The sequence below is a fragment of the Euprymna scolopes genome, chromosome 29, assembly GCF_053919585.1.
Source record: "Euprymna scolopes isolate OS-2025 chromosome 29, ASM5391958v1, whole genome shotgun sequence".
Classification (NCBI taxonomy): Eukaryota; Metazoa; Mollusca; class Cephalopoda; order Sepiida; family Sepiolidae; genus Euprymna; species Euprymna scolopes.
This window is the reverse complement of record NC_136510.1, coordinates 52,589,981-52,608,550: the sequence shown is the minus strand read 5'-3', so window position 1 is coordinate 52,608,550 and position 18,570 is coordinate 52,589,981. Positions and strand designations below refer to the sequence as shown.

The following is an 18,570-nucleotide window of genomic DNA, read 5'->3' as shown; positions in this document are numbered from 1 at the left end:
CATATTCACTTTTCTGGATTACGGACTGTTTCCCCCAGAAAATAGCCAATTTGACTCCCAGCCCTCCTGCGGCAGTGCGGCATACATAAAAATCAGTACTTTCAAAATTGTACCATACACACAAAACCCGCACACAACTGATCCTTCATTTAAAACGTTCAAACACAAGAAAACATTTATGTTGAAACACTTTATTTTAATACTTTTATCACGTGAATAAATGTTATTCATTTTATGTAAACTCAGCGATTCCGTGTTCTTTATTGAGTGCCATCTTTTCTTGAATTAAAAAAAAAAAAATTATTTAAGGATGTAAATTGGTAACCCTTCCTATAAAAAAACGATCCCATTTAATTTATCAATAAGGGTCCCGAAAATGCATCCTATAGAAGTAGCATTTAGCAATCATATATATAATATTTGGGAATGCAGACTAATTCATTTGACATGTTTAGAGTAAGAGAGAAAACAAATGCAAGTCAGACAATCCCTCTCTCCGTCTAAAATGAATTCAGCCTATTTTCATAATGAGATGTTTCATTTTTTTTTTTTTTTTTTTTTTTTTTCTGCCATTGGTAGTTTATTTTATTTTCTTTTTTTTTTCTGCCATTGATAGTTTATTTTCTTCTTTTTTTTTTTTTTTTTAACTTTCCGGTTTGAAACATTTTCATCCTTCTATCATTTTTTTTAAATGCAGATACTAGCGAAGTCTATCCGCCTCTTCTCTCCCCCGCCCGTCGATTTTGACAGAGAGTGAAACTGTAACTTATTTACCTGTACTTAAAAGTTTTACATGTACCCCAAACCCCACCCACTCCGAAGACAACCCACCCTGCACACCTGTATATTTGTGTTTTGATCTACTGATCGCCTGTCATGGCGGATATGGTGATCCGTTGTTTGGGAAAGTTAAAAGCATGCCTTGGCTGGTCGTGGACTTACCTTTGGTCCGTGTGGTTCTTACTTCTGCTCTTTCTAATCTATATTCTTCGGGAACCCCTTAAGCTAATCGAGAACCTTTCTTACGGTGAGTGTGACACCTGCAAAAATGTATTTTATTTGTTGATGTTTTCTCTTAAAAGCGAACCGATATATCGATGTCGATGTTATTACTACGAACTGCGAGAAAACTGTGTTTACAAATGAAATTAATTTCTTGTGTGTTTTTATCTTATTGTTTTTTGGTCATCCAATTTCTTTTATTAGTGTAATATATATTTTTTCATTTATAATTTTACCTTTCTTTTGTGTTTTTTTTCCATATTTTTGTTTCGTTGTTTGTTTGATTTTTCTTTCTTTCTTTTTTTTTTTTTTTGTTACGACGATTTGAACGGATAAAAATGTTATTTTTATTACAAAAGATTGTTTTTAAGTACGCAATCGTTCGATATTTTTTTTTACGCTTATTATTTTCTTTTTTAGCGTTTGAATCTGAAAAACCGTTAATTATTAAACAAATGCATTTTAAAAAAGTTTCCTATATTGAAAAAGAAAAAAATAAATTGAATTTTAATCCACACGTTCTTTTTCTGTAAATTAGAAATAATAAAATGAAAACATTGATTAAATTTATTTTGATTTTTAACAAAGACAACCTTTTTGGTGCTAGTGCACTTATTGATCCGCGCTATTTTTTAAATCGTATTTCCAAGTTTAATTAAAGTTAGTATAGAATAGTTACAAAACCCCTTCCCTGTCCATGTTAAGAACGGCTTTTTAAAATAATAACGTTATTATTTCAGCACGGATCACTAAGTGCACTACCACCTTTGTAATTGATTTAAAATAAAATTTAAATGTAAACTATTAGATTAAAAACTGAATTTTATTTTTGAATGATTTGGTCGGCTGATTAGGAGTAAAGTATAGTATCTGTTCTGATACTACATTTAATTTTTACTGTCCTTGGTCAGTGAATGAGAAATCCTTTTAGACGGAGGCAGTGAGGCACTCTAAACTTTTGTATCAATCCAGAATATCTCTTAGGGGAAAATCTTTCCAACCTTAAAGACCGACTTTATGTCTAACTTACACGCTGTGGGGAGGCAAGTAGATAGGAATAACATCTTTAACTTCTGGGCTAGGATTAGTGCCTGTTCTCTTCTCAGTCAGAAAACAATAAATCCTCCTAGCCTGAGGCAATTCTTATTTTTGTTCCCAATAGAGTTCCCCTTTTTGGGGAGCTTAATTTTTATCCACATTAAAAACTGTGACCTTGTATGCAACCTTTTTTCCTTGTGTGGAGAGAAGTAAATGGAGACAGGCATATTTTATATTACTTTCTTCTCTTTTGAGTTTTGTATTCCTCATTGGCGAATGGAATGATTGCCTACGTAACTATACGTATTTTGTCATATCCAGGTTGTCCCTTAGGGGAGGGGGGTTTCCTTACATTAAAACCCGATGTTGTATCTAACTTTGCCCTCGAAGAAAAAAAATATATATATATCGTTTTGCATGCTTTGGCCTCTTCATTATTGTTTTTTTTTGGATGCGTAAAATCCGTTAAAACTTGTTCTTTGATCAAATAACGTTCAAAGTTTACTTTTGTGCTGTTGTTTTTTGTGTAAAATGACATTAAAAAAACAAACATACAGCAAAAGTATTCGCTCAACAAATAATATCGTCACTCGCGATTGAAGTTCGATTTTGAAGACTTTTAACCGTAAAATAGCGAAATCGTGTTATTGAACCGTTTCGTATCCCTTCCTTCACCTTTAGAAGGGCGTGTTATCGGAATAATTGATTTTTTTCTTCTTTCTTGAGTCTGTTATGTCCTCTAGAAAAAAAAGAAAATATTAAAAGTTTTAATAATTTATTTATTTATTTAAAACATTTCTATTTATTTGTTCTTGTTGCTGTATAATATACATATATTTATCTATCATTAACGGAGATATGGCATCTGTCTAAAACCGAAACTATACTGATATCAAGTTGACAAGAAAGTTCTTGAGGATTTTAACTTTGAAATTCAGATGAACATATTCTGTCTCAAACAAAAATTTATTGATCGAAATAAACACCACCAGAATCAACATACTTTTTCCAACGCAAAACAAGTGTATTTTTGCCGATAATGTAAAAAATCTTACGTTCTGGTGACGATGAAGGCGTTTTTGATATCGTTTAGGTTTTTGAAGCATTTCTCACACTGAAAGTTGTCGAGATGCTTGAAAAAGTGGTAGTCGGTAGGGAGGCAGTTTTGTAGCCTAATTAGTTCAACTTCTGCGAGGTCAGTTTAGCAACGTGCGGCCAGACATTATCTTGGAGGAGAATCGGGCCTTTTCTATTGACTAATGCTGGGTTTGTTGAAGTTTTTGATGCATTTCATCCCTTTGTTGACAGAATTTCAATTTCACTGCCGTAATGGTTTCGTATATATATATATATATATATATATATATATATATAAAACTAATGGATGAGATTGGTCGCAGACCATCAAACAGTCAGCATGACCATATTTTGGTGCAACTCTGGCTTTGAGAAGTGTCGTGGAACTTCATTGGTGTATAACCCCTGAGCTGAGTATCGCTGGTTATTATAAAGAACCCACTTCTCATCACAACTCAGTTGAGAAACAAGTTGTATAAAAGAAGAGAAGATGACACTTCATAATGGCATTTCTTTCTGTCGTTCAATTTATGAGGCACCCATTTATCAAGTGTTTTTTTTCCTTTCCTATCTCTCTCAAGTAGTTGGAAATCGTCTTATACATTATGTCTAATTCACAGGCAAGTTCTTGAGTAATTGTGCATGGATTGGCTTCGACTAAAGCTCTTAATTGATCGTTGTCAACATCTGATGGCTGACCACTACGGTCATCATCTTCAAGACTCTCGTCACCGCCACAAAATTTCTTAAACCACGATTGTGCTGTGTGTTCAGTAGTAGTTCCTGGACCAAATGCTTCGTTGATATCGCAAGCTATTTCAGCAGGTTTTTTGCACTAGCTTGCATTGAAATAAGAAAATTGTACAAATTTGCTTTTTTTTTCATCTATATTCAATGTTCTGAAACAAAACATTGTTTTAAAACAATTGTAATTTAAACGATTAGATAGTGAAAAACGCCTTTTAAAATGAAATTAAAGGTAGTATAAAGAAAACTTAGTTGAAAATACATCATTTAAAATCAAAATTAAAAATTTCACAAGAATTCTCTTGTCAATCTAATAATTGTACATCAGTGTGACAGTGGCATTGTTGTTATTGAGGTAAAGTTCTGCTCAGTTCTAGGAGGTCCAACTTCCCAGGCTTACTTTCTATCTGATTAGGGGTTTAGTTCATTGCTAATCGCCTGAAGCGCCTTCACCGGGAAATACTGATGGGGTTGCTCAGTCAGTTTTTGTAGGCCAGAGTGAACTTCACCTAATTTGCTGAATTTTCAAGACCTCACATCTAACCTCCTGCAGAATAGTTAAATAATACTATTGCGCCATCTTTCAAAGCTCAATTTAGGAGGTGGCTAGTTGAGTAGTATGTGTTCTGTTTTCATATAATGAAATGCGAGAGTAGTGTAGTATCTGTTCTGTGGTCATGATATTCTCTCAAGATTACCGCCTTTTTTTTTTTTTTTAAGTAGGGGTGTGCACTAGGTGTTCTATTTTCATGAGACCATTCTTTTGCCAGTTTTAATAATAATTTTATCAAATAAAATTTTAGCTTTACTCTTTTGAAAGCCTGAGAAGTTTTTTTTGTTTGTTTGTTTTTGCTTTTTCAACATGATTTTTCAGTGTTTCTTCATTATTAGAGCGAAATTCGAAAATCGAAATATTGTATTTCTTTTATTTTTTTTTTTCCATGGAGGTCACCACTTATCAAGGTCCGAAGCCACTCGGGGATAAGGGTTATTGCGTGTACAGTAATCAATGGGATAGTATCGTAGTAATCATTAGTATTGGAGATTTGATAAAGTGTCTTACTTAAGGGGGCGATTCATCAGGAATTTGTTTATGTTGGACTTGAAGACACCAAGTTGTAGTCAGGTAGGAAACAGGCAAACGGAAGAGAGTTCCACAGGCGTGCACTTCTAAGAAAGAAGCTTTGTTCATGGAATCTACGTTTTGATTTAGGCAAAGATAAAGAGTGGGGAAAATTACTGACAGTGGTTTCAGCTAGCCAGGTGTTTTTCGTGAAAGATTGGCGAGGGGGGGGACGAGAGATTGGAGCTCGGACGAGCACTTGCCATGGAAATAACGATAAAACAAAGACAGGCTCGCAACGTCTCTTCTGTCTCTTCTTTCAAGTAAAACTAATGGTATCTACATAATTAGCATGTAGCAGTAATAAAAATATTAAAAAATTACAAAAAACCATTAGGTAGAAAATTAATTATTAATGAAAATAGTTTTTGAAGACATTTAACAAAAATTGTTTTTTTGCTGAATTGGCTTAAGATTTTAAGTTTTCAGAAAATTATTACCTCCCTTGTTACAATTGAAACTCTCCTGTTTATTTTTTACTCAATAGTTGCTTAATTTGAAAGTTTTCTTATCCATCTGTCAATAGCTTAAACAATCACGATTAAGGCTGGAGTGCTAAATGTTTTAGTTTCTATTCTAGCTAATGACACTGAAGTCATTTTTTTTTTTTTTTTTTTTTTTTTTAAATTATTACTTTATATTGGGTCCAATATAGTAATCAATAGAGAATTGGCTCTATGATAATGTATCAGAAGTCTTTGTCTAACACAAAGCAACAAAAAATTTTTGGTTAAAACTTCAAGCAGAGGTTCGCTAGTCACAAGTTGAGTCTAGTAGAGTTTGTTGTTCACAACACGAGATACACGTCGACGTTCTCTATTCGCACGTCTTAAACACTTCCCCCACTCTTCCCAGCGACTCGCCTTTTATAATGTTTCGGGCACACCCAATTTGCATATACCACACGAGACTGTTTGTGATCTACGCATGACCGGAGGCTTTAAAAGACAACAGCCACCATCTTGGCCTATTTTTTTTTTCTTTTTCTGTCTTTTAGCCTGCTGCCGAGACAGATTCTCGCCCGTTTCTGAGGTAGGTCCTCTCTATATCTATCACACTTTCTCATGGTCACAGAAATGGCAATGGGGTGGTGATCGCCGTCTCCGAGTGCTTCTTCGAAGGGGAATGATGCATGCCTCTGCTTCGCTTAAGCTCTCGTCCGCGGACTGAGGGTTGAAGAATACCGCTTCCACTGGGAGGCTACTGATATCAGAGTCACCTTCTGATGGAGCTGCTGTGAACCGGAGCGATGTCTCCCTGGTCCCTGACTCAGTCAGACTCGCTCCCGTTGTTCACCGGTAGCAACGATTGTGTTGTCGGCCGTAAGTCCTTAATGTGATGGGGCACACTGTTGACACACACTGCTTTCTTGCTGATCACTTCAGTGATGCGTCCAAGTCCATACTGAGTTGTACATTTGCTGAGCGGGTTCTTGATCCAGACAACATCCCCTTTTTCCAGCCTCCCTCCAGTTACTTTCGTCTCAGGTACTGGGTTCGTTTCTATGCTCTTCACCCTAACGTGATACCAGTACAATGTGTTGGCCGGCGCTGTAGAGGGTGATACAGCATCCTTTGGGGTCATGTTGTATAAATAAGCTGCTTCAGACACTGCACAGCCTGTTCTGGTGGCAATAGTTTTGACAGTCCTGTGATTCCACTCAATAATCCCATTCCCGCTCAGTACGTAGGTACATTGAAACCGCAGATGTATTCCCCAGCCATCAGCAAACTTTCTGAATTGTTCACTGGTGAAAGTGGTGCCGTTGTCAGTTAGTATCTCCATTCGGGGGGGGGGGGCCACTTCGAGGAAGATGCCATTTAGCTGACGGATGACTGCTACCGTATCTTGCCGGTGGAGCGGCTGCCATATCGCAAACCTAGATGGGCCGCAGTCAATGAGCGTTAGGTAATCCTTGCCATTGTGGTGAGTAACATTTATCGCTAGCCGGCTCCAGTGGCTCTTTACATCCATTTTTTCCTTTTTCCCAGTGAACGGATGCCGGGTTGATAGATTGGCAAGCCACGCAGCTCTCAACCACTCTTTTAACGTCTGCTTTTCATACTTTAGGGTCCTCCAACTTTGCAAAATACAACGTTTGCTTGATCCCTGGATGTCCACTTCCTTGATTTGATCAAACTGAGCAGAACACACGGCTGCGGCACAGGCCGGTTGTATGGGTTCGATGTTTCATCTAGTGGCGTCAATCCATCTGCGGGGAACTCTTTTAAACAATCGGCCTTGTTCAGACTGGATCTGACCAGGGAGATTTCTATTGACAGCGCATATTCTTTTTTGATCCTCATGATGGTATCGAGCCGCCATCGGATGAGCATCTCGCTCGTAGCCTTAGTTCGTACTTTGGCCCTCCCTGTAAGGGTGTCTGAAATCCACTTGTGGATGCAGGCAAAATCTGTAAACAGCCGCAGGGTAGTCAACTTCCAGAAGATCACCAAGTTTATTCCCTTGATGATGGCCTCAAGCTCTGCCAGGTTTATATGTTGGGAGTCCCGTTCTGGGCATAACCAGCAGGCATCTTCCACCATGGCCCCATCATGGACTATTGATACGCTCGTGGCAAGAGAGCTCGCATCAACCCACACACTCAGGTCAAGGCTGTCAACGCATCATCTGCCCCGTGCAGGGTCCTCCTTGCGCACTCTGGTGAGGTCTTCCTCCAGTATTGTGTTGAGAGGGGTGTCGTGTACCACATCATCCCATCCAGTGGTGACCTCAGACGCTCTCCTCTTTATGAACGCCACCGCAACACGAAACCAGCCGCCCACAGGGAGGTGTCCAACCAATTTGCCGCACCAAGAAAATGTTTCTTTGCGTGACATTGCGGAGCATGTTTGGGACTTCATTTCTCCGTTTCCAATGCAGGACGCCGTCTTCTCCTCGGACATGTAAACCAAGCACCCATGCGACATCCTGTAGTCTCTCCGGCTCCTTACCAAGAAGTCCAAAGTTGCCAAAATGCTCCTCTACACGTGTCATGGATACAACCCCTACATTCACGTGCACATCATCAATATATGCAGATGTTGCTTGCCTTATGTGCTCATTCTGAGCCAGAATGGTGTCAACAGTCGTTTGCATAATTGACGGCATCACGTTGAGTCCAAACCTCATACAGGTTAAGCAGTATCTCTTCCCTTTAACCAGAATTGTCTGATAAGGCCATAGTGATCGGTGTACACGCACTTGAAGGTACGCCTTCCGAGGATCAAGCACGCACACATTAGACCCTGCTTGCCGCCATTCCCGTAATTTATCAGCACACATGTCTGCGCGGGCCGTAAAGGGGTCCACGTGTTTGTTTAACTCCCTATAATCGAGCAGCGGTTTCACTTTTTGTTTGTTTGACTAGACGACCGCCATTAGTGGGATTAAACACTTTGGAGGCCCCAATGCCTTCTCAGGATAAGGAACCATCCATTGTCGATCCAGGTCTGTAGTTCCCTATCATACTCCACGCGAGCTCCGGAGGAAATCTTGTACTCTGGCCTCTATTGAACAAATTCTCTGGCGATTGCTCGTCCAACCACTTCCAAACCAAAGTCCAGGACTTTGTATACTGGTTGAACTCCGCACAAAAATTAGGCTTATCTAGGGTGAGTGCTGCGCAAATGTACTCTTCGCGTTGTTTATGCCCATTCATAAAAGTAAATCATACCTAAGTAGCTCCCTGTCCATAATCGGAGCTTGCACGGCTACTTCAGGCCCTCTACCGATACTTATGTAGATGACACCTTCTCCGCAAGATGACAGCGAGCTCCCGCCTACAGTCAACACTGGAGTTCTTGTCGTTTTCCAAGTGTCGCAACATTCTTTGCGCACAAGTGTCTGGGCGCAACCCATGTCCACAAGCGTGTGGCACTCATGCCTGTTAACGCATACGCTCACTGCAGTTAGCGCCTTGTTTAATGACGATCTGGGGAGACTGGCACTGTAACTTCCTCCCCTAGCCCATTTCCCGGACAGGCACAAGGCAAGTGTCCTCAGCTTTTGCATTTGTGACACTGCGGTCTGCTAGGCTTCTGGGTCGTTGACCGTGACGAAAGGCAATCACGGGCCCAATGGTTTGGACCCCCACATCTGAAGCAGTTAACACTTCTGCTGTTCTTGCTAGCTGTAGGCAGTGGTGTAAGTGCACATGCGACTTCTCAAGGTTGCACCGCGGTAATGACCTCCTCATCTCTGGTATCCATCAGCACAGCATGAGCTCTCTCAAGCAGCTCTTTCAATGACAGCTTGTCCATTTGGGTTGAGGCTCGCAAAAGTCCCTTTGCATGGTATGGCAATCCATTTACAAAGGCTCCCTTTATCCAACACTCTGGTGGCATTTCACCTACCAGGCGTGCTAGCCGCTGCAAATCCATCAAAAACTTATCCACCTGTTCCAATGCCATAAACGAATCCATGCTCTAAGCCTTTACAAGGGCACGCTTGATTTCCTGAAATCTGTATGAATTAAAATATCATATTTAAGTTCATTTTACAATCAGGCGGCCTGCTAGTAAATATCTATAATATAAAGCTGAACGTCAGTGTGTGTGTGTGTGTCTGGTCACGAATAGGCTCCTATATGGTTGACTATTTTAAAAAACTGATTACATATAATGATAGAAGATGTATCAAGGATCAGGAATGGGTATGTTTGATCTGGCAGAACGGTGGTTCATAAAAATTGTGGGGTCTGCGTTCGCGCCTGTACTCCATGGAAATATGACACAAATTTTAACAAAGACTTTTCATATCTATTTGCGTAAGTATACTTTGATAATTATGTTTCAGTTTGAAGAAATATGGTATAATAAAATTATTGGGTGTTCGTTCGCACCTGACCTCCATAGAATGTAAATATGTCACAAAGTTTAACAAGGTTTTTTAAAAGGGGTGAGGGTCCACAATAACACCTTAACTTTAATCTTAATTCACGTTAGCTTTTATTTATTTTTTTGAGTTGAATCAGAGTGTGTCGAATAAATTCACCTCATAAATTCACGTTCTTATTAAAGTGAAAGCAAAAAAAAAAAATCAGAACTTTAGACAATTCTCGACACAAATTTTGCATAACTGTTTTTTTCCTTCTCCACTTGCATGTGGCACTCTTCCGAAAATAGATGAATAATAAAAATTAAGAACATTACTTGTTATCGTGTCAAAAGAAGGAAAAAATCCTGCTCACTTTTTAAAAACATTTGCATAACCTTTTTATTTTTATTTATATATCTGTTTAAGCTTTTTTTTTTTTGTCAGTGTACTAGAAGGAATTCAGTTGATTACAATCCTTTCTGTGTGTTCTTTACATTACAATAGTACAACCCTGAATCTGACGGCGCAATACTACACCATTCAATACTGTAAGACTGAAACAAAGCTGTTCTGCTTGAAAAGGGCGCCATTTTCTTCTTATTCATATTTGTATCGATTCTTTGCTTTAAAAAAACTAAAGTAATTACATGTTTACTTTTTTAATATCCCATTTTGCTGTTTCGGATTATTTTACTAAAGTAAGTAAAGCTTCATTATTTTTCAAAACTGTTTTTGTTTCTTTGTTTTTCGATATTTTGTCGATATTATTTAGTAAGAGTGTTTAGCAGAAAAACCAACAAACGACTACCCGAAAAAATATACAAGAAATAAATGTTACCATAGTCAATAAAAGTTCATTTCATGTTTTTTTTTGTTTTAAAATAGTTTTTAATGCTCTTTACTTGAAATAATTTCAGCGAATCAAAATTAAAACGAAATTTGAGACGATAACTACTTAAATTAATTTTTATTTAAACTACACATGCTATAATCGAATATTCCTCGAGCACAAAATAACGGAAAACATTAAAATATTTTTATAAATATTCCTTACGTTGATGGAACTCTCTTAAATTGTTAACACAGAATGCTTAGGTGCCCCTCCTTCAACTTGAAAACGGGGCTCTCCATTTCAAAGTCGCTACCATTTTGATTTTTTTTTTAAAACCGGTTCGTGAATTAAAAAAAAAAAAAAAAATTTTTACAAACTATTTAAAAATACAAACCAATGAACTTTTCTACCATAAAAGTAACTTTTATTGACTATGATAGCATTTATTTCTTGCATATTTATATTATTATATATATAACATTTTCTCTTTGTAAGGAAATGTTATATATATAATAATATAAATATACATAACCTATCATACTTTCATCAATCACAGTCCATTTTCTGTAGGCTGTTTTTGAACCCAGTCAACGACGGGTACTTCTGCTAGTATATATATATATATATATATATAGAGAGAGAGAGAGAGAGATAAAAAAAGGAACAAAGCAAGTTATATATTCATAAACGTTTCGTCTTTATTGCAAGACTTTCTCTGGATGAATGAAATTAAGAAAAAAATAGCACTAATACAAATATTTGAAAATATATTTTTGATATAATGAAATGTATGACCTTGTTTCATTTCAGAAACGAAAAAAGTTGTTAGAAATTCAAAAAAGGGGAGGGGCATAGCGTTGTGAAAGAGAGTAGGATTTTTTGTTTTTATAACATCATGTAGCCGTTAATATATTTAAAAAGATATGATGCACTTCATATTCTTTTTAGAACAAATATGTCCATTATAATTCAAATATGGATGCGTAACTGAAATGAGTGTATTTTTTGTCATGTAATTTATTGACTGATGATATGTATTAATATTATAGGTGGTGTTTTCTATAGTGTGAGAGTTAACCTGAGCCTAAAATTAAATTCTTTTAATAGGAGTTTACTTATTAATGGTGATACATTATAGAAACCTCCACATTGTTTAATTGTGGTTGAGATAAACACTGATTCAAGAAGTCTCTGCTGCAGTTTATTTGAAATAAATTCTATTCTAAACTATTTTTGCTTATTTAAAGTCCGATTATGCTGCAATGAAGGAGAGAATAATGCATTCAGAGAATTGCTATTTCTTATATTTCTTTTATGTTCATTGAGACTTTTCTCTAATCTGCGTTGGGTTTCACAAACGTATATATGATGGCAATTTTGGCAAGGAACAATGTATATGCTTGCATTAGAAATTGGTTTGTTTTGGAGATTTTTTTTTTTTTGCTTTTAATGTCTGTTTTATAGTTTGATGTGGTTTGTATGATTGGAAGTACTAGTTCGTTTAGTGTGTTGCAAATTATTGTATTATTGGCGTGTGTGGGTAAAAGAACGAGTTTGTTTATGGGAGAACTGTCTGGTGTATATTATTTTTGCTTATTTATCTTGGAAAATATTCGTGTGGCTTTTTTCTTTGCATTTAATATGAAATATGTGGGATGTTGCAAAGTTTTCAAAGTATTTGTGAGGTATTTGAATTCTTCATCCAGATATTCTGGATTGCAAATTCTGAATGCACATAGGAAGAAATCAATTACTTTACCTGTTTTAATTTTGGTCTGAGTAATGTATTTTATCATTTTTGTGTCTAGTTTTGCAATGAACTTTTGAAGGATAGTTTATAATTGGATTTTATAAGTATATCTAGAAAAGGTAATGAGTGATTGTTTTCTGTTTCATAGATGAACTTTATGGAGGGTTCACTAAGTTTAATTTGTCTTTGATATTATGTATGTGCGTTTTTCAGGAAGAAAAATTAAAATGTCAAATTATCTCAAATATTTTGTGCTTGGAAGTAATCTAAATTTGAAAGGAATTCTAAGAAAAGGCAGGCTAATACTCCACTAAGAGGGTTATCCACAGGAAGACCGAAATTTTGCTTGTAGAAATTGTTTTTGAGTTGAAAATAAGGCATATCAGTCTAATAATTTTTATAAAAGTGTCGGGAGGAAACATTAAGTTAATGTTTGATTTTTTTTAAGGTGTGTATGGAGTAAATTTAAACATTTTTTAATGGGGACATAAGTATATAATGATGTTATATCTAAGCTGTTTATAGTTTTGTTATGTATATTAATGTTTATCTTGTTGGGTAAATCTCCAGTTTATGTGAGAGATGTTGATAGTGCCCATTAGTGGAGTAAGGATGTTGGATATGGTCCATGCAATTTTGTGTTATATGTATGTACATGTATATTTATATATCCGTCCAAAGATGAGTCAAATTAATTACAATTTTGCACCACTTTTATGTTCATATAGAAAGATTAAAATCAAGATACTAAATATAAAGTCTAGAATCCTTATTCTAATTTTGATCAAATTCTATTTCATGATTTGTTTTTAGAAAATGTCTAAAATTAGGTTTAAAGGGTCTCAAAAAGAAATTGAAACTCAGAGAATTTTAATTGGATGCTTAACTATGAATCAAATTTATGCAAATCTGATACATTTGAATTTTCAAATGGGAAGTTGAGCCCATAATATGTCCACTAAAAACCCGTTACAATATTGAAAATAAAATTTCAGAAATATTTATTAATTAATGTCAAATATGCATTGTTATCATTTTTAAAAAATCAGAATAATCTAAATGTTTACACCTGACTTCACCTCCTTTTACTTTCTTTGCATAAAACTATATTATAGTTTATATTACAACCACTTATGCTTACAATTGTGTTCCAAAATTCATAATGATCGGTTAATTAGTTTAGGAGTAATCCTTTGTGTTATATTATGAGAGCTATCAGATAAGATGTTTGCAAAGATGAACAGATAAGATGAGAGCTGCTTCATCACATGCTTTATTTATAAAACGCTATTACAAAGAAACCAATAATAACTTAAGGCAATGATTCTTCTCTACTTCTGAATAATACAAAGGAACATAACTACCACAACCTTTTTCAATTGAAAGTGAACTTATCTAATTACTGAACAAAATTTTATTTGAACTTATCTAATTACTGAACAAAATTTTATTTAAATTTATACTGAACAAAATTTTATTTAAATTTATACTGAACAAAATTTTATTTAAATTTATACTGAACAAAATTTTATTTAAATTTATACTGAACAAAATTTTATTTATATTGAACAAAATTTTATTTAGATTTATATTGAACAAAATTTTATTTAAATTTATACTGAACAAAATTTTATTTAAATTTATACTGAGCAAAATTTATTTAAATTTATACTGAACAAAATTTTATTTAAATTTATACTGAACAAAATTTTATTTAAATTTATACTGAACAAAATTTTATTTAAATTTATACTGAACAAAATTTTATTTAAATTTATACTGAACAAAATTTTATTTAAATTTATACTGAACAAAATTTTATTTAAATTTATACTGAACAAAATTTTATTTAAATTTATACTGAACAAAATTTTATTTAGATTTATCTAATTACTGAACAAAATTTTATTTAAACTTATTTTTATTTTCCATTTATTTTTTTTTCTTTTAATGGGAGAATATAGAGCCTATTTGTCTAAGGGTGTAGGGAGCTTTATAGATCTAGTCTCTGTAGAGTCTTTACATATCTTTGGGATCTTTTTAGTTCAGAAGTAGATCTACAGGATCTATTTGTGTGTGATTCCATGGTCGGTTGCTTTATCCATGTAGGTGGCTCTCAAACCTCCTCCTCTGGCTTAAGTCTGGTGATGACCTGTTCTGAAGTGTATTGGAACATTGCTAATATGCAGTTCCCTTTGTGATGCAATTTCTTCAGATGTTTGTGGTTGATCAGATCTACCTTCAAGCTGGTTACTTTTAGTGCATCTAAAACCAAGATTCTATTTTTACATCATCAACGCTCTGATCCTCATCTAGCATCAATTGAAATAGATAGCTCTCTTGGGGAGGCTTCATGTTTTGACAAGCTCCTGGGTTTGACCTTTACTCCTGATCTGGAATTGAACATGTATATCAAGTTTGTTGCCCAGGCCGCTGGGAAAATGGTGGGATCTTTCTACCGCTCCAGAAGATATCTCACTACTGATGCAATTCTCTATCTGTATAAAAGCCAGGTGCGTCCAAAGATGGAGTACTGCTGCCACATCTGGGCTGGAGCTTCTAAAAACAGCCTATCCTGCCTTGACAAAGTACAAAATAGACTTTGTGGCTTAGTGGGTAATGCCCTTTTCTCTTCCCTGCAGAAGAGACATTGCAAGCCTGTTTTTGTTTTATCGTTATTTCCATGGCAAGTGCTCATTCGAGCTCCAATCTCTGGTCACCCCTTGCCAATCATTCACAATAAACACCCATCTAGCTAAAACCACTGTCAGTAATTTCCCCCACTCTTTATCTGTGCCTAAATCAAAACGTAGATTCCATGAACATAGCTTCTTTCTGAGAAGTGCACGCCTGTGGTATTTTCTTCTGTTTGCCTGTTTCTCACCTGACTACAACTTGGATATCTTCAAGTCCAACATAAACAAATTCCTGATTAATCAACCCCTTAAGTAAGACACTTTATCAAATCTCCAATACCAACTATTACTACAATATTATCCCATTGATTATTGTACACACAATAACCCTTATCCCCGAGTGGCTTCTGGGCCTTGATAAGTGGTGATCCCCCATGTAAAAAAATTAAAAAAAAAAATTAAAAAAAAAAGTATCAAGCTTCTTTTAGTTGGTGTGATGAATTCCTTCGGCAGATGTTACCACTTTCAGACACAATTATGTAGGATGTTGGTGCCGCAGCAGAATGCTGAATGATTCCGGGTTCCCATAGTTTTGTTTTCTCATGCCAGACATAGACTTTCTGCCCGCATGTAGAAGTGGGTGTTGTCCGTTATACGTTATACTGCTTGTCATAACAGTTCTTTGATCTCTCCTTGTAATGCTGTTCTTGTCTGCTCATCATCAAGTTGCTACTTGGATACAAATAGTATCTGTATTTGTAAACCATTGAGCAATTCTGCTGGGAAGTTGATGTTCACAGACATTGGTGTTATTCTGTATACCATCATCGATAGATAACTGTCCAATTTCTTTTGCCTTCATCAGTATTCCCTTGCATATCCCAACCATCCTCTCAGCGAATCTGTTAGATTTTGGGTAATGTGAAGACGATGTATTGTGTAGGAAACTGTACGATCTGGAAAAGATTTTGAATTCCTTGTTTGTGAACTTAGAACCATTGTTTGAGAATTGAACTTCCGGTACACCTCGTTCTTCAAATATTGCCTTTATATTTTTGATGGCTGCTGATAATGTGTAGTTGAAGAATTGTATGATTGGACTTCAGCTGTACTGGTCTGCGACAAGCAGATATTCATCCTCAGCCATTGAGAATAAATATAGTTCCCTATAAAAAGGTGAGTGTCCATTTGAATAGCCATTGTCTGATATAGGGGGTCCCCCCTCGCGTTTCTGGACGTTCCTGGCACGAAAGCCGGGAACCACACCTCCGCTTCAGATTAGTTTCGCTTTTATATGAAAAAGCCGAACCAATACGAGAGAAGCTTAGATGCAACATGCATTTGCAAATCATAGATATTATTATCTAGGGGGTATATAAACAGTTCTAAAAGTAGCCCCCCCCCCGAAACCCCACCCTTAAAGAAGCCTTTGCCGAACATACAAAAAATGTGCACACCCATTTTGCCTTTTATATGTATAGATGATTTATTTTCCGATTAATTTCTGGAAGCAGGGGTTGTATGACTTCCTCGCTTCTATTCATTACTTGCAATGGTTTTATCTGAGTGGTTAGAAAAGGGGCATCCCTTGTACTTGTGTGCGATGGGATGGATTTGTATTAATTTATATGCAAGTAACTATATACTCATTATTATTACCAATATAAAGGAAATATAGTTGGGAAATTAGTGGGGAGCAGTTTATTTTGTTTTACCTACTCATTTGTCACTAATTTGCGTTTAAAAGCAATTTAATTTTTTGTAAATAGTAACTAAGGAAAATAATCTGTATATTCAGCCATTTACAGGAAGTAGTACACAACCAGATTATTTTACTGATAGTCGCTAATTTACAGCAAATTAAATTACTTAAAATTTTTATTTTTACTCAATTAGCTCACAAATAGGTGCCTTTGCACAAAGTGTAACTAATGCAGGGGAAATAACTAAATTTGACTAAGCGATTCATTATTTTTAAAAAGTATTTTGGTCTCTAAAAACCAAATTTGTTTAAAACTTTTTACATTTATAATTTTCTATTTTATTAAAACTTTTAATGATTTTTTTTTAATTTGTACACAACTTTTGAATGGTTTCTTGTAATAAAATAAGGAAAACATTATTATTATTATTATTATTATTGTTATTATTTAGGTACACAAATGTTTCATTGGCTATAGTTGAACAAAAACGGTTTAGTTTGGTTTATTTAAATTATGTTATGAATAATTAAATTGGGAATCTATTTCCTTTCTTATGATAATTCTCTGTACCAGGAATAAAAAGCTGATAAAATATTCATTTGTTCGTTAATTATATTTTGTAGTTCGTTAACAGATTAGATCTTGTTAGATCAAAAAATAAAGTCGTTATAGTTTTTTTTAGAAGAGTTACAATTTCCTTGCAGCTATTTATTTATTTTTTGAAGTTGCGTATGTTTTCAGGGACCCAAATTATAAAAAATTATGAATCTCTTACAGTCAAACTTCGTTACTTCCCCTGTATTGGTTACAATTTCTGCAAAAAGTGTTCACAAGTGAGTATAGATAAAATTAAGCAAAATAAATTGGCTTTGAATAATTTCAGAACAGCATTTCCGGCGCTGTTTTATAGTCTTTTTCTTTTCTTTTTTTTTTTTTTTTTCACCCCAAACAAGGCAAATTGCCACTTTGGTGTAGGGGGCTACTATCAGGGGCAACAACTACTGGGGTACTATGTAGGGATTTGGGCAGCAAGATGTCGTTTCACGTTACACTTGAACTTCTGCACGTCAGTACTGTTGGGGAAGCAGGGACCTGGAATAGAATTCCAAAGTCTAGCGATTCTGGGGAAGAAACTATTGGAGTAGAAAGATCTTTTACATCTAGGGATCTCTACAGTGTGGGGGTGGGATTTAGCAGCCTGTCGGATTTGTCGAGGGTGCTCACGTTGTGGGGGCACAAGTGATTGCAGTTCGTCAGAGCATTCACCACTAAAATACTTGTAGAACAGGCAGAGGGATGCAACATTTCGTTGATGGGACAGAGGCTAAAGCTTAGATGCCAGTTCAGGGCCTATCGGGTTTGCGACTCTCTTTTGAACTTTGTCAAGGAGCGAGAGACTAGTAGCAGATGCACCAGCCCAAATGTGACAGCAGTACTCCATACATGGGCGAATGGTGGTCTTATAGAGGTACAGGATACTTTCGGGTGTTAGTAGTTGTCTAGCACGCTAGAGAGAGCCCACCTTTCTTGCAGCGGCCCTGGCAATGCCTTCAATGTAATTGTTCCAACTCATGTTTCCTGTGAACATTAGGCCAAGGAGTTTGAAAGATGTACTCTCAGATAAAGAGTCGTTGGCCATTGCTATAGGTGGTAGGGAGGGTTTCTTGTAATTATTGAATGAAACTAGTTTAGTCTTGGTGGCATTGAATGTGACCAACCATTTTTGACCCCATTCCACTACAGATTGGAGGTTATCCTCTAGTGTTTCTGCCATTTCTTTAGAAATGTGTTCATTCGTCTTCCTGTCGTGCCTGTCATAGAGTGTAGTGCCATCAGCATATATA

At 35.8% G+C, this 18,570-nt stretch overlaps 1 protein-coding gene across 5 annotated transcripts in view; it reads left to right on the top strand.

Annotated features, from left to right (window-relative positions):
• The first annotated feature begins 814 nt into the window (after window positions 1–814).
• Window positions 815–18,570, top strand: part of LOC145252653 (suppressor of tumorigenicity 7 protein homolog) — a 292,187-nt gene continuing 274,431 nt past the window's right edge. For 3 of the 5 annotated variants that reach the window (XM_080112409.1, XM_080112407.1, XM_080112406.1), the window contains exon 1: window positions 842–1,027. In XM_080112409.1, the coding sequence (XP_079968535.1) occupies window positions 877–1,027 (151 nt within the window). In that variant the 5' untranslated portion in view covers window positions 842–876. Of the gene's footprint in view, window positions 1,028–18,570 lie in introns of all 5 variants that reach the window. The other 2 variants (XM_080112408.1, XM_080112410.1) reach the window with 2 other exon arrangements.